At 46.5% G+C, this 14,452-nt stretch overlaps 1 protein-coding gene across 1 annotated transcript in view; it reads left to right on the top strand.

The window, feature by feature from the left end:
• cc2d1a (coiled-coil and C2 domain containing 1A) overlaps positions 1 to 14,452 on the top strand; it is a 46,601-nt gene that overhangs the window by 28,514 nt on the left and 3,635 nt on the right. The window contains exons 15-26 of the mRNA XM_062539344.1: positions 4,031 to 4,153; positions 4,919 to 4,977; positions 5,328 to 5,444; positions 6,142 to 6,215; positions 6,380 to 6,438; positions 8,700 to 8,751; positions 9,108 to 9,207; positions 9,878 to 9,968; positions 10,327 to 10,479; positions 11,299 to 11,369; positions 13,683 to 13,755; positions 14,032 to 14,158. Of these exons, the coding sequence (XP_062395328.1) occupies positions 4,031 to 4,153; positions 4,919 to 4,977; positions 5,328 to 5,444; positions 6,142 to 6,215; positions 6,380 to 6,438; positions 8,700 to 8,751; positions 9,108 to 9,207; positions 9,878 to 9,968; positions 10,327 to 10,479; positions 11,299 to 11,369; positions 13,683 to 13,755; positions 14,032 to 14,158 (1,099 nt within the window). The remainder of the gene's footprint in view (positions 1 to 4,030; positions 4,154 to 4,918; positions 4,978 to 5,327; positions 5,445 to 6,141; positions 6,216 to 6,379; positions 6,439 to 8,699; positions 8,752 to 9,107; positions 9,208 to 9,877; positions 9,969 to 10,326; positions 10,480 to 11,298; positions 11,370 to 13,682; positions 13,756 to 14,031; positions 14,159 to 14,452) is intronic.

Here is a 14,452-nt window from a genome sequence, read left to right as displayed (position 1 = left end):
AGACCATGCAACCTGATGCGCCCCTGAAGTGAGACGCAGGAAACAGAAATACTGCAAAATAATAACACGACTAAACGACACAAAATAATGTTATAACATTCATGTCCTTCTGGTCTTCGAAAATGAAGAGAGATGTTAGCATGGTTTTTATTTTGTAAACCACATTTAGTCTCGTTTTTATTCGTCAACGATATTGCCTTTATAAATTTAATTATAGTCATCGTCACATGGCCAGCATTTACGTTGCGTCTCGTCTCGTTATAGTCACGTGAAAAAAGTTCGTTGACGACGATATTTAGTCATAATTTTCGTTGACGAAAGCAACACTACCTGCCCGTCGACATCACCAAGGTGTGTGTGTGTGTGTGTGTGTGTGTGTGTGTGTGTGTGTGTGTGTGTGTGTGTGTGTGTGTGTGTGTGTGTGTGTGTGTGTGTGTGTGTGTGTGTGTGTGTGTGTGTGTGTGTGTGGGCCTCGACCCCATGATCGCCGCCGCCAAGGGGGGCCTGCCCGTAGACATCACCAAGGTGTGTGTGTGTGTGTGTGTGTGTGTGTGTGTGTGGGCCTCGACCCCATGATCGCCGCCGCCAAGGGGGGCCTGCCCGTAGACATCACCAAGGTGTGTGTGTGTGTGTGTGTGTGTGTGTGTGTGTGTGTGTGTGTGTGTGTGTGTGTGTGTGTGTGTGTGGGCCTCGACCCCATGATCGCCGCCGCCAAGGGGGGCCTGCCCGTAGACATCACCAAGGTGTGTGTGTGTGTGTGTGTGTGTGTGTGTGTGTGTGTGTGTGGGCCTCGACCCCATGATCGCCGCCGCCAAGGGGGGCCTGCCCGTAGACATCACCAAGGTGTGTGTGTGTGTGTGTGTGTGTGTGTGTGTGTGTGTGTGTGTGTGTGTGTGGGCCTCGACCCCATGATCGCCGCCGCCAAGGGGGGCCTGCCCGTAGACATCACCAAGGTGTGTGTGTGTGTGTGTGTGTGTGTGTGTGTGTGTGTGTGTGTGTGTGTGTGTGTGTGTGTGTGTGTGTGTGTGGTGTGTGTGGGCCTCGACCCCATGATCGCCGCCGCCAAGGGGGGCCTGCCCGTAGACATCACCAAGGTGTGTGTGTGTGTGTGTGTGTGTGTGTGTGTGTGTGTGTGTGTGTGTGTGTGTGTGGGCCTCGACCCCATGATCGCCGCCGCCAAGGGAGGCCTGCCCGTCGACATCACCAAGGTGTGTGTGTGTGTGTGTGTGTGTGTGTGTGTGTGTGTGTGTGTGTGTGTGTGTGTGTGTGTGTGTGTGGGCCTCGACCCCATGATCGCCGCCGCCAAGGGAGGCCTGCCCGTCGACATCACCAAGGTGTGTGTGTGTGTGTGTGTGTGTGTGTGTGTGTGTGTGTGTGTGTGTGTGTGTGTGTGTGTGTGTGTGTGTGTGTGTGTGTGTGTGTGTGTGTGTGTGTGTGTGTGTGTGGGCCTCGACCCCATGATCGCCGCCGCCAAGGGAGGCCTGCCCGTCGACATCACCAAGGTGTGTGTGTGTGTGTGTGTGTGTGTGTGTGTGGGCCTCGACCCCATGATCGCCGCCGCCAAGGGAGGCCTGCCCGTAGACATCACCAAGGTGTGTGTGTGTGTGTGTGTGTGTGTGTGTGTGTGTGTGTGTGTGTGTGTGTGTGTGTGTGTGTGTGTGTGGGCCTCGACCCCATGATCACCGCCGCCAAGGGAGGCCTGCCCGTAGACATCACCAAGGTGTGTGTGTGTGTGTGTGTGTGTGTGTTGGGACATTCTCAGAGTGGGGTGTGTGCGTGTGCGTGTTCGTGTTCGTGTGCGTGTTCGTGTGCGTGTGCGCGTGCGCGTGCGATGCTACACCGTGCAAACATGCCTCGACATCATTAAAACTGCCCATGGACATCACTAAGGTGTGTGTGTGTGTTGGACATTGGACATTTTCAGAGTGTGGTTTTTTTGCGTGTGTGTGTGGTTGGACATTCTCAGAGTGTGCTTTTTGTGTGTGTGGTGTGTGTGTGTGTTTGTGAGAGAGATACTGCTCCATCCAAACATGCCTCAACCTCATGATCACAGCTGCAAAAGTAGAACTGCCGTGGACATCACTGAGATAAAGCAGGAGAGTGTGTGACAGGCAGTGTGTGTGTGTGTGTGGGGCACTTCAAGCATGCAGTCAAAGCAGGGCTGCCTTTATACAGCATCTGTGTGTGTGTGTGTGTGTGTGTGTGTGTGTGTGTGTGTGTGTGTGTGTGTGTGTGTGTGTGTGTGTGTGTGTGTGTGTGTGTGTGTGTGTGTGTGTGTGTGTGTGTGTGTGTGTGTGTGAGGAAATGTCTTAGTTCTTACGGGGTTTTTTTTCAGGAAATTAGTTTGGTTTGAAAAGTGCGTTAGTGAGTTAAGTGTGATTTGTCCTTGTGTTGCATGTTTTTTAATCGCTGTATGTTCCACATTTTAATTTGTATGTAATTTACCTCTTGTGTGAGTGTGTGTGTGTGTGTGTGTGTGTGTGTGTGTGAGAGTGTGTGTTAATTGAGCTTGAGAGAGGTGGCATTGGAGGTGTCATGGAAACAGATGGAGAATGACGCATGAGGGAAACAGTGTGTGTGTGTGTGTGTGTGTGTGTGTTTGGTGTATCTCTCTCTCTCTCTCACTCTATGTGTCTCTGTGTATCAGCACTTGCATGTGTGTGTCCTTGCAGTGTTACTCCTCTGTGCAACAGGCCCACACCATCCCGTGTGTGTGTGTGTGTGTGTGTGTGTGTGTGTGTGCTTCCTTCTCACCACCTCACAGTCTCTCTGGTGGGTGACTGTATTCTATTTCTGTTCTCTCTCGTTCATTCCCTCCTTATTCTTCCTCTCCCTCCATGTCTCCTTCTTTCCCTCGTTCCTTCTCTCTTTCTCTCCATCCCCTGTCTCCCTCTTTCCCTTGTTCCTTCTCTTTCTCCCTCCATCCCCTGTCTCCTTCTTTCCCTTGTTTCTTCTCTCCCTCCCTCTTTCCCTCGTTCCTTCTCTCTCTCCCTCCCTCTCTCCCTTGTTCTCTCTCTCCCTCCCTCCTCTCTCTCCTCTGTTCCATATTTCTGCTGTCTTAATTGAATTTGGCCCAAATTCACGTCAGCTCAGTAATTCCAGCGGTAATTTAAGCGTCTCTCCCGTTGAATAATGCAACACTCCAGTGTCTCTCTCTCTCTCTCTCTCTCTCTCTCTCTCTCTCTCTCTCTCTCTCTCTCTCTCTCTCTCTCTCTCTCTCTCTCTCTCTCTCTCTCTCTCTCTCTCTCTCTCTCTCTCCCTCCCTCTCTATCACTCTCTCAATTCATAGAGCTTTATTGGTATGACTCTCTCTCTCTGTCTATCACTCCCTCTCTCTCTCTCTCTCTCTCTCTCTAGTCTTTATAGACTCATTCATGTCATTTGTATTCTCTCTCTATCACTCACTCTCTCTCTTTCTCTTAATGTGTGTGTATCCCTCCCTCTCCAGACGTCTCTCACATCTCTTGTGTTCCGTATCTCTCTCTTCTCTCTTCTGCTCTCTTTGTGTTTTAAATGAGTCACACACACATGATACTATTTTCCTCAGTAGTTAGTTGAAGAGTTGAAGAATTGTGGACAGTGCATTATTTTCTCTTTCTTTGTCCCTCTCTCTCTCTCTCGCTGTGAGTGTATTTATGAATGTTTGTATTGTTGTTGGTGTAGTATGAGGAGCGCCATGATTTCATGGGGTTAAGGAATGATCTCATTAATGGTGGTTGAACCTCTCCCTCTCTCTCTCCCCCCCTCTCTCTCCCCTCCTCCATCCCTCACTCTCCCTCCTTCTCCCTCTCTCTCTCCCTCCATCTCTCTCCCCCCCTCTCTCTCTCCCTCCCTCTCACTCCCTCTCCCTCCTTCTCTCTCTTTCTCTCCCTCCCTCCTTCTCTCTCTTTTTCTCCCTCCCTCTCACTCCCTCTCCCTCCTTCTCTCTCTCCCTCTCTCTCCCCCCTCTCTCTCCCCCCTCTCTCTCTCTCCCTCCTTCTCTCCCCCTCTCTCCCCCTCTCTCCCTCCTTCTCCCTCCCTCTCTCTGTAGATCCCCAGTGCTCCGGTGAGTGAGGAGGACTACTCCCTGGGCCGCTCGCGCGCCTCCCCTCTCTCCCCACGCTCCTCTGAGCAGTACTCTCAGCTCATGGCCATGCTCAAGCAGCAGCATGAGGTACACCACACACACACACACACACACACACACACACACACACACACACACACACACACACACACACACACAGATATTCCTGCTCCTCTGAGCAGTACTCCCAGCTCATGGCCATGCTCAAACAGCAGCATGAGGTACACACACACACACACACACACACACACACACACACACACACACACACACAGATATTCCTGCTCCTCTGAGCAGTACTCTCAGCTCATGGGTATGCTCAAACAGCAGCATGAGGTAACCTATTACACCCTTATTATACACACACACACACACACACACACACACAGATATTCCTTCTCCTCTGAGCAGTACTCTCAGCTCATGGGTATGCTCAAACAGCAGCATGAGGTAACCCATCACATCCTCACTCACACACACACACACACACACACACACACACACACACACATAATCGGAATAACGGCTCAATCGCAATAGAAATGACACATACATATACATCTTGATCCGATTGAACTGCCATCTATACAGTCAATCTGATTGACTGCTGTACTGTAGCTTCTCAACCAAAAGCAGAGCAGCAATGGCCATTCCGATCAAAGATTCGAAAGTGCTTGAGAGCACCTGATCGGAATAGAACGTACCCCATGTAAACATGACACAAATGTTTCATTTGGAATAGTTAAATAGCTAAAAATTGTCCATATAAAACCACCTGGTGTCAGTTGTTCATGGGGCCATTTAAACAGACTGTACGTTCTGATTTGTGTCTCTCTGTCTGTCTGCCAACAGAAGTGCCTAAACTACTCCCAGCAGTTTACACACCTGGGCAACGTTGCCGAGACCGCCAGGTGAGAGAGTCGTGTGTGTGTGTGTGTCTGTGTGAGTGAGAGAGACAGAGAGAGAGAGAGAGTGGGGAAGAGTGAATGGAGTGAGGAAGTGAATGGAGTGAAGAAGAGTGCAATATTGAAGTTATTTCATTTGCTTTGCAAGATTTTCTAGTTGATATGTTGGTGTGTGTGTGTGTGTGTGTGTGTGTGTGTGTGTGTGTGTGTGTGTGTGTGTGTGTGTGTGTGTGTGTGTGTGTGTGTGTGTGTGTGTGTGTGTGTGTGTGTGTGTGTGTGTGTGTGTGTGTGTGTGTGTGTGTGTGTGTGTGTGTGTGTGTGTGTGTGTGTGTGTGTGTGTGTGTGTGTGTGTGTAGGTTTGAGAAGCTTGCTGAGGAGAGCATGAGTAACATTGAACTTCTGAAGAAGGCTCACGCAAAGGGAAAGCCCGTCCCCAACTACCACATGGAGGAACGCACCTTCAACACTGTCAAGTGAGTTTACACACACACACACACACACACACACACACACACACAGAATCAATCACTCACTTGGGCTTAGAGTGTGCTGCTGAATTATTCGGCTACGTGCCAAAACGAGAAAAGGAACTGAACACAATTTGTCTTTAGCAATGACTTGGCTATAAAATAAATAGTTTGCCCCATAGATAGAACTTGAACTTGACAGTTGCAAGTGTTTCAGGGCAACGTCTTACTAGCCGAGTTTCACTCTCAATGACATTCCATTGCAATTAGCGAACAAATTTGTTGCTGATTGATATGAAAGACTTGAATTGAAACCATAAAACCCGTTGCCATTGACAGCGGTCATTATATACTTTGCAGCAGTCATTATATAGATGATATAGATTTAACAGACCTCCGAACGTTGGGAAGGCCCATTCATGTGAATGGAACTTTTCTGCAGCACTCTGAAGAGCCGTGTAATAAGTGGAATTAAATTGAAATTGAAATTGATTTAATTGAATTTAAAAAATATGCAGTAGAAAGAAAAAAACTGGCTGATTAAAGTGAGTGAGTTAACATCCGTTGGATGTATCCTAATCTATCTCCTTCTCCTCTGTTGGATGTATCCTAAACTAACCGCTCCTCCTTCATAGGATGTATCCTAAACTAACTGCTCCCCCTTCATAGGATGTATCCTAACCTAACTGCTCCCCCTTCATAGGATGTATCCTAACCTAACTGCCAATGAGATGCAGCTGATCGTAGTGAAGGGGATCAACCTGCCGGCTCCTTCAGGTGTGTGTGCGCGCGCATACATTGATTGTGTGTCTATGTTTATTACAACATCTATGTTCTAGTTTGTGTGTGTGTGTGTGTGTGTGTGTGTGTTGCATCTGTGATACCCATGTTCCCCTCTCTCTCGTTCTCTCTCTCTCTCTCACACACACACACACTTACAGGAGTTTCCCCCAATGATCTCGACGCCAGCGTACGCTTTGAGTTCCCCTTTCCCAGTTCGGTAAGAAGCGCACACACCGATACACCGACACACACACACACACACACACACACACACACACTCACTCACTCTCAGACGCTCGGTATTTGAAATGTAGTCCCCTGCGGCCAGTTTCACAAAGCTATTTTCTTTCAGTCCTTTTTGTTAACACCAAAAAAGATTCTAATAACAAGCTACTACTTAAATGTTAGGTGTTTATTTTGTGTACATTATGTTTTTAGTGTTAATGCCCTTTTTTAAACTATGTTTTATGATTTCATTACCTGTGCATTCACTCACCATCGTTATCTCATTTTTCATGTTGGTAGCGTTAAGTCTTTTGCATCTGAACTCTTCATATGTAGCGTATATATACACACACACACGCACATACACACACACATTTATAACGTATATCTAACAAGAATATAGTTAACATATGTAACGTATAAGCATCTCGTTATCTCATTTTTGACGGAGGTGGCGTTAAGAGTCGTTTGCATCTAAACTCTTCATATGTAACGTATAAGTATACACACACACGTATAACATAAATCGAACAAGAACATAGTTAACATATAACGTATATAACATATAAGCATACACAGAGACATGGATAACATAACATATATTAATTGCGTTCTTATTAGATATAATACAGTACATAAGACTCACCTCAGAGTAAAAAGCTTCAGGCACTGTTTTGAAATGTTTCTTCTTCTATTCTTCAAAACACCCTTGCTTTTATTCACCTCCTCTCTGTGTCTCCTTCAATAGTAAAAACTCAATTAAACATTTTAAATGCTTAATTAACCCCCATCATGTGACCTTAAGTAGTCCAATCATGTTAACCCTATATTAATTCAATTAAGAATATCTATTATGTGTAAATGCCTTACCTTCTCTCATGAGAATGATTGACTCGATAGATATAGGTTCAATGTATTGTCAAAAAAAGATGATGATCCTCTCCTACATACAGTTCTTCTGTCTTCTGTCTCTAGTAGTGAAAACCTCTTACTGTATAGTCAGTTCTTGCCAAAAAAAGAAAAGAAGATCCTCTCCTACATACAGATCTTCTGTCTCTAGTAGTGAAAACCTCTTACTGTATAGTCAGTGTATGGCAAAAGAAAAGAAGATCCTCTCCTACATACAGGTCTTCTGTCTCTAGTAGTGAAGACCTGTTACTGTATAGGTTCATATTACCACATTGCTGTGGGAGCACGTGATGTGACGTGACAAAAAAAAAACGTTCCTTGACCTGTATTCCTGCATGCCCCTTCACGCTACAGATCAGCCACATCACTGACCTCTGCTGAGAGTCGGAGAGCTACAGCTCTGACTCTAAATGATATTCTTCCTTTTCTCTCTTTCTGTCTTTTTTATTTCTTGTTGTCTCTTTCTTTCACTCTCTCTCTCTCTCTCGCCATCTCTCTCTCTCACAAACTATATCTCTAGACCTGTACTTAGAGCTGGAGAGCTACAGTTCTCATCCTGCTGATCTGAACTTATTATTTTTCTTATATATACTTTCTCTCTTTCTTTCTTTCCTTCATTTTTTTCACTCTCTCTTTCACAAACGATCTCACACACACACACACACACACACACACACACACACACACACACACACACACACACACACACACACACACACACACACACACACACACACACACTTTGGCACAGCATTTGAATTGTTCTTTGAACACTATTGAATTATACTTGATTTGTACACCTGGAGTTGGAAACTTAACTTCTGAAAATGTAACTATCTACCAGCCACTAAATCATTTTTTTGTGTCTGAAATATACCTGCCACTCAATACTAAATCATTATTTTGTGTACCGGCCACCCAATACTAAATCGTTATTTTGTCTACCACCCACTAAACACTAAATCATTATTTTGTATCTGAAATCTACCACCCACCCAATACTAAATCATTATTTTGTCTACCACTCACCCAATACTAAATCGTTATTTTGTCTACCAGCCACCCAATACTAAATCGTTATTTTGTCTACCACCCACCCAATACTAAATCGTTATTTTGTCTACCAGCCACCCAATACTAAATCGTTATTTTGTCTACCAGCCACCCAATACTAAATTGTTATTTTGTGTCTCAAATCTACCAGCCACTGCTGTCATCTGGCCGATGGCTGGTGTCCATTTTAGTCCCTGCTACCTACACTGTACATACTTGAGTAATATCATGTTTTGTTTTGTTATTTGTACATTAGCTGTTTTCTGAATTGTGTCTCTGTCTTGGCTTCAGGAAGAGCCACAGAAGGATAAGACGAGTACAATCAAGAACACTAACTGTCCAGGTAACAAACACGCACACACACTCACGCACAAATTGTATTCACAGGAATAATACAAAAATATGAAATTGATGTAAATGTCTATATAACAATATTGTTAACGTATAAATCTCTGTATAAAATTCACTTTCTCTCTCTTCCTCCCCCTCTCTCTCACACACAGTCAAAAGTAATGCATAAGTTATGTGTAGTTATGCATGAGTAAGGTGTACTTTATTCAAACCCCTCTACTTATCACTTATCTATCTATCTATCTATCTATCTATCTATCTATCTATCTATCTATCTATCGATATACTTATCTATCTATCTATCTATCTATCTCTCTCTCTCTCTCTCTCTCTCTCTCTCTCTCTCAGAGTTTAAGGAGCAGTTTAAGCTCAACATAAACCGCACACACAGAGGCTTCAAGAGGGTGGTCCAGTCCAAAGGCATCAAGTTCGAGATCTTCCATAAAGGGTGACTATACACGCTCAGGAGATCTTACACACACACACACACACACACACACACACACACACACATTATACACAGGGTGGCTACAGCTATACAGGTACACACACACACACGCACACAGGCACACACACACACACCACACAACTTTTTTAGATTGATTACATCATCTGTGTGTGTGTCACTCCTCAGTTATTCTTTCACCTTCATCTCATTTTCTATCTACACACACACACACACACACACACACACACACACACACTCACACTCACACTCACACTCACACTCGCTCTGCCTGAGTGTTGGTGTTGGTGTGGGTATGCAAGTGTTTCTATCATCCACAAAGGATGACTCAAAATTGAGCCATCGGCATACTGCAAACTCTGAATGTGGCATTATTTACTAAACATGACTCACCATGTTATCCCAACTTCAACTGTGTGTGTGTGTGTGTGTGTGTGTGTGTGTGTGTGTGTGTGTGTGTGTGTGTGTGTGTGTGTGTGTGTGTGTGTGTGTGTGTGTGTGTGTGTGTGTGTGTGTGTGTGTGTGTGTGTGTGTGTGTGTGTGTGTGTGTGTGTGTGTGTGTGTGTGTGTGTGTGTGTAAGAGAGAATCATAACCATTACAGAATCATAACCTGTTGTTTCTCTGTGTGTGTGTGTGTGTGTGTGTGTGTAGCGGTCTGTTTAAGGGGGACAAGAGTGTGGGCACGGCACAGCTGAAGCTGGATTCACTGGAGAATCAGTGTGACCTCCGACAAATCATAGATGTGAGTTCACACACACACACACACAAATACACACCATTGTAAGGCGCAGTGAGGAATTGCGCAAGAAGTAGCGTGTTTGTGTTTATTTATTATTTATGTGCAGATATTTTTGTGAAAAAAAAATTACATTATATTTTAAGGAAGGTGTGTGTGTCTGTGTGTGTGTACCTCTCTCTGTGTGTGTGTGGTGTGTGTATGTGCGCCTGTGTGTGTGGTGTGTGTGCGTGTGTGTGCGTGTGCGTGTGCGTGTGCGTGTGCGTGTGCGTGTGCGTGTGCGTGTGCGTGTGTGTGTGTGTGTGCCTCTCTCTCTGTGTATGTGTGTGTGTGTGTGTGCCTCTCTCTCTGTGTGTGTGTGCAGGTGCTGGACGGCCGTAAGCCCACGGGGGGCCGTCTGGAGGTGCGGGTGAAGATCCGCGAGCCGCTCGGAGGAGTGCAGCTGCAGCCCGTCACTGAGAAGTGGATCGTCCTGGACCCCATGCAGCTCTCCCCACCAGAACCACACACAGAACGAGTGAGTAGAGGGAGAGAGAGAGAGAGAGAGAGGGAGGGAGGGATGGAGAGGGATGGAGAGGGAGAGAGAGGGAGGGAGAGGGAGGAGAGTGAATGGTCCTGGACCCCATGCAGCTCTCGCCACCAGAACCACACACAGAACGAGTGAGTATAGGGAGGGAGAGAGGGAGAGAGGGAGAGGGAGAGAGGGAGAGGGAGAGGGAGGGAAGAGAGTGGAAGGTCTGAAGTGCGAACGAAGAGAGCAAATGGAGAGGGAGGAGAGAGAGGGCAGAGTTGATCGCCCCCATACAGCTCTCCCCACCAAAGAGTGAGTGAGTAGAGAGAGGTAGAGGGAGAGAGAGAGAGTAGAGGGAGAGAGAGAGAGAGAGTGAGTAGAGTGAGAGAGGCAAGAAGCGAGTGAGACAGATAAGAGGGGAGAAGTGGATTGTCCAGAATCCATACAGCTCTACCCATGAGAGAGAGAGAGAGAGAGAGAGAGGGAGACTCATTCATGCCAATAAAGCAATATTTGATTTGATTTGATTTGAGAGAGAGGGAGACAGACAGAGAGAGAGAGAGACAGAGAGGGAGAGAGAGAGAGAGAGAAGTGGATTGTCCAGGATCCCATGCAGAGATAGAAAATGAGTGAGGAGAGAGAGTGTAAGGATGTACAGAGTGAACGAGTAGAGAGAGAGAGAGAAAGAGAGAGATCCGTTCCATGAACAGCTGTGTGTAGTAGAGAGTGAGCGAGTAGAGAGTGTGTGAGATAGATCTGTGTGTAGGTGCGTGTGCACGACTCACACCCGCCCACTGTGTCTGATTGGCTGATTCTGCTCCACAGGCGCCATCTCCCCGGTCCAAACCCAGGAGCGAGCACGAGAAGAACGACAATCACAGCAACAGCAAACACAGGTGACCTGCCGCGCTGTCTGTCTGACCGTCTGACCGTCTAACCGTCTGTCTGTGTATCTGCTCATCTGTCTGTTCATCTGTCTGTCTGTCTGTTAACAGCAAACACAGGTGACCTGCCGCGCTGTCTGACCGTCTAACCCAGTGTTTCTCAACCGGGGTGCCGCGGCACCCTGGGGTGCCGTGAGGCCTCCTCAGGGGTGCCGCAGAAACGTTTCTGACTAGGCTAAACAAATTAAGAAAAAAACCATAATTTCGGAATCTTTCCTCTAGCTTTATCACGCAGTTAAGTAGCCTAAATTGCGGCCACATATCAGAGAAAATAGATATTTTTTTCTAACCCTGAAGCTGCAATCCGTAGCCTGTATGACGTCTATAAACTGTTTACTGCGTGCGATATCTGATGAGTTGTCAAGTCATAGCGTTATTGTGTAGCGGTTAATTAGCAACATGGCCAGGTTTTTCAAAAAAAACATGTGCCCTCAACGTCATCCTCTCTTCATCGTGTGGTTATTCAGTGAAGGAGGTAGAGACCGTCAGCAAGGACTTTGTTTTGCTGGTCAGATATTGACAAATGCGGCCGCGCTGTCTGCTGTGCATGCGGAAGAGTGTAGGCTACTGTAGTTTTTACACCGGGAGTATGGAGGAGGCTATAACCTTGCTGCACTACCAGCAGCGTGTTAGAAAGATGCAAAACTGTTAAGTGGCTTTAGTGCGCTTTATACACGTAATACTTCCCTCGATCATCACTGACAAGTGCAGAATTTTTACGCGATGGCATTCACATGCTGTGGTGGCAACATTACGGCCAAATGACTAGGTCAGTAGGAAAAGTTCCGGTAGCAGATATACGGACATAAGAACTCAGACAGCACAAAAAAAAAAAAAAAAGTAAAAAGTCTGTGGCGTGAACATTGCGAAAAACACGTCTGTCTGAAAACGGCTTGAGAAACGTCAGTATGATGACAATTATGCTACCTCACGTTCGGATTCAAGTACAGAGAGCATCCTAGAGCTGTGGACCAGGAGCTACGTGTGTGTCTGTCATCCATTCCTGCGAGAATAGAGCAGCTGTATTCATCCTTGCAGGCCCAAGTCTCTCACTGAGTGTAAGTCACACTCCTATGTGTGTGTGTGTGTGTGTGTGTGTGTGTGTGTGTGTGTGTGTGTGTGTGTGTGCGCGCGCGCCTATGAGTTTTTTTTTAAAAAGTTTGGGGTGCCTTGAGATTTTTCAATCATGTAAAGGGTGCCGCGACTGAAAAAAGGTTGAGAAACACTGGTCTAACCGTCTGTCTTTCTGTCTGTCTTTCTGTCTGTCTGACCGTCTGTGTGTCTGTCTGTTAACAACAAACACAGGTGACCTGCCGCGCTGTCTGACCGTCTAACCGTCTGTCTTTCTGTCTGTCTTTCTGTCTGTCTGACCGTCTGTGTGTCTGTCTGTTAACAGCAAACACAGGTGACCTGCCGCGCTGTCTAACCGTCTAACCGTCTGACCGTCTGTCTGTGTGTCTGTCTGTGTATCTGCTCGTCTGTCTGTCTGTTCATCTGTCTGTCTGTCTGTTAACAGCAAACACAGGTGACCTGCCGCGCTGTCTGACCATCTAACCATCTGTCTGTCTGTCTGTCTCTCTGTTCATCTGTCTGTCTGTTCATCTGTCTGTGTGTCTGCTCATCTGTCTGTCTGTCTGTTAACAGCAAACACAGGTGACCTGCGCTGTCTGACCATCTGACTGAGTCCCAATGATCTGTCCGTCTGTCCTCTCTGACTGTCTGACCCAATGACTATGGGCGCCTCTCATTTGGTCTTTTATACACCCTCCCTTCCTTCCTCGATCCTCGTCCTCACTGATCTACATAAAGAATGACGGGGCGGCAACGATAGTCTATCCAGTGCTAGTTATAGATCAGTGGGAACGAGCCTCGAGGGCCGAGCATCGAGGATCGAGGAGAGCGTTTGAGAGCCACCCTATATATATGGCCCCATTCTGGACACACGTCTTGACAGTCACAGACCAATGATCGAGATGGACATAGCGGTGGAACCATAAACATATGGAACCGTGACTTCAATTATATAGAACACATCTGAATGGAGCCACGATTCTATAGAATTGAAGCCACCGTTTCGCCTTTCTACTACTCCGTTTGTGTGAGTTGATGTGAGTGGTTGTCCTGCTGCCGCCTGTGTAGGTTGTGAGGACACGTGTGAATGACCGATTGGGCACCAGTTGTTAGTGACCGATTGGGCACCAGTTGTTAGTGACCGATTGTGCACCAGTTGTTAGTGACCGATTGTTTTAAATCTCTTCTCCACAGTCACTCTCCTCCACAGTATAAACTGCACAGTTTCAGCCTCCTCAACTACGACAAAGAACGACTAGAAAAAAAGGTAAGTGTGTGTGTGTGTGTGTGTGTGTGTGTGTGTGTGTGTGTGTGTGTGTGTGTGTGTGTGTGTGTGTGTGTGTGTGTGTGTGTGTGTGTGTGTGTGTGTGTGTGTGTGTGTGTGTGTGTGTGTGTGTGTGTGTGTGTGTGTGTGTGTGTGTGTGTGTGTGTGTGTGTGTGTGTGTGTGTGTCTCAAACAAATATGTGTGTACACATACAGTACATGTTCACTCAAATATAGCATTGGTCAGAGTGACTGTCAATCATCTGTCTGTCCTATTAGCTGGAGGCGTACAAGAAGAGTAGGCGGGACCCTCCGTCTGATCTGCTCCAGCAGCACAAAGACGTGTGTCGCAGACTACAGTGGCAGAAGAGCTACCTGGAGAGAGGCTCCTCATCCGCACTATCCGGTAACACACACACACACACACACACTCTCTCTCTGAGAGAGAGAGACACACATACACACACACACACACAGACACACAACAGAGACACACACACACTCACTGGTAACAGAAACACACATGCACACATACACACACACTCAGAGAGAGAGAGAGAGAGAGAGACACGTACGGTACGTTCTGTGCCCTGTGATTCACTAGCTTTGGCAATACTGTACCTTAACAGTCATGCTAATAAAGCCCCATTGAATTGAATTGAATTGAATTGAATTGAATTGAATTGAATTGAATTGAATT

The sequence above is a fragment of the Sardina pilchardus genome, chromosome 1 (genome assembly GCF_963854185.1).
Source record: "Sardina pilchardus chromosome 1, fSarPil1.1, whole genome shotgun sequence".
NCBI classification, from domain to species: domain Eukaryota; kingdom Metazoa; phylum Chordata; class Actinopteri; order Clupeiformes; family Clupeidae; genus Sardina; species Sardina pilchardus.
Note: the sequence above shows the minus strand (reverse complement) of the source record. Positions and strands in the feature narration are given on the sequence as shown.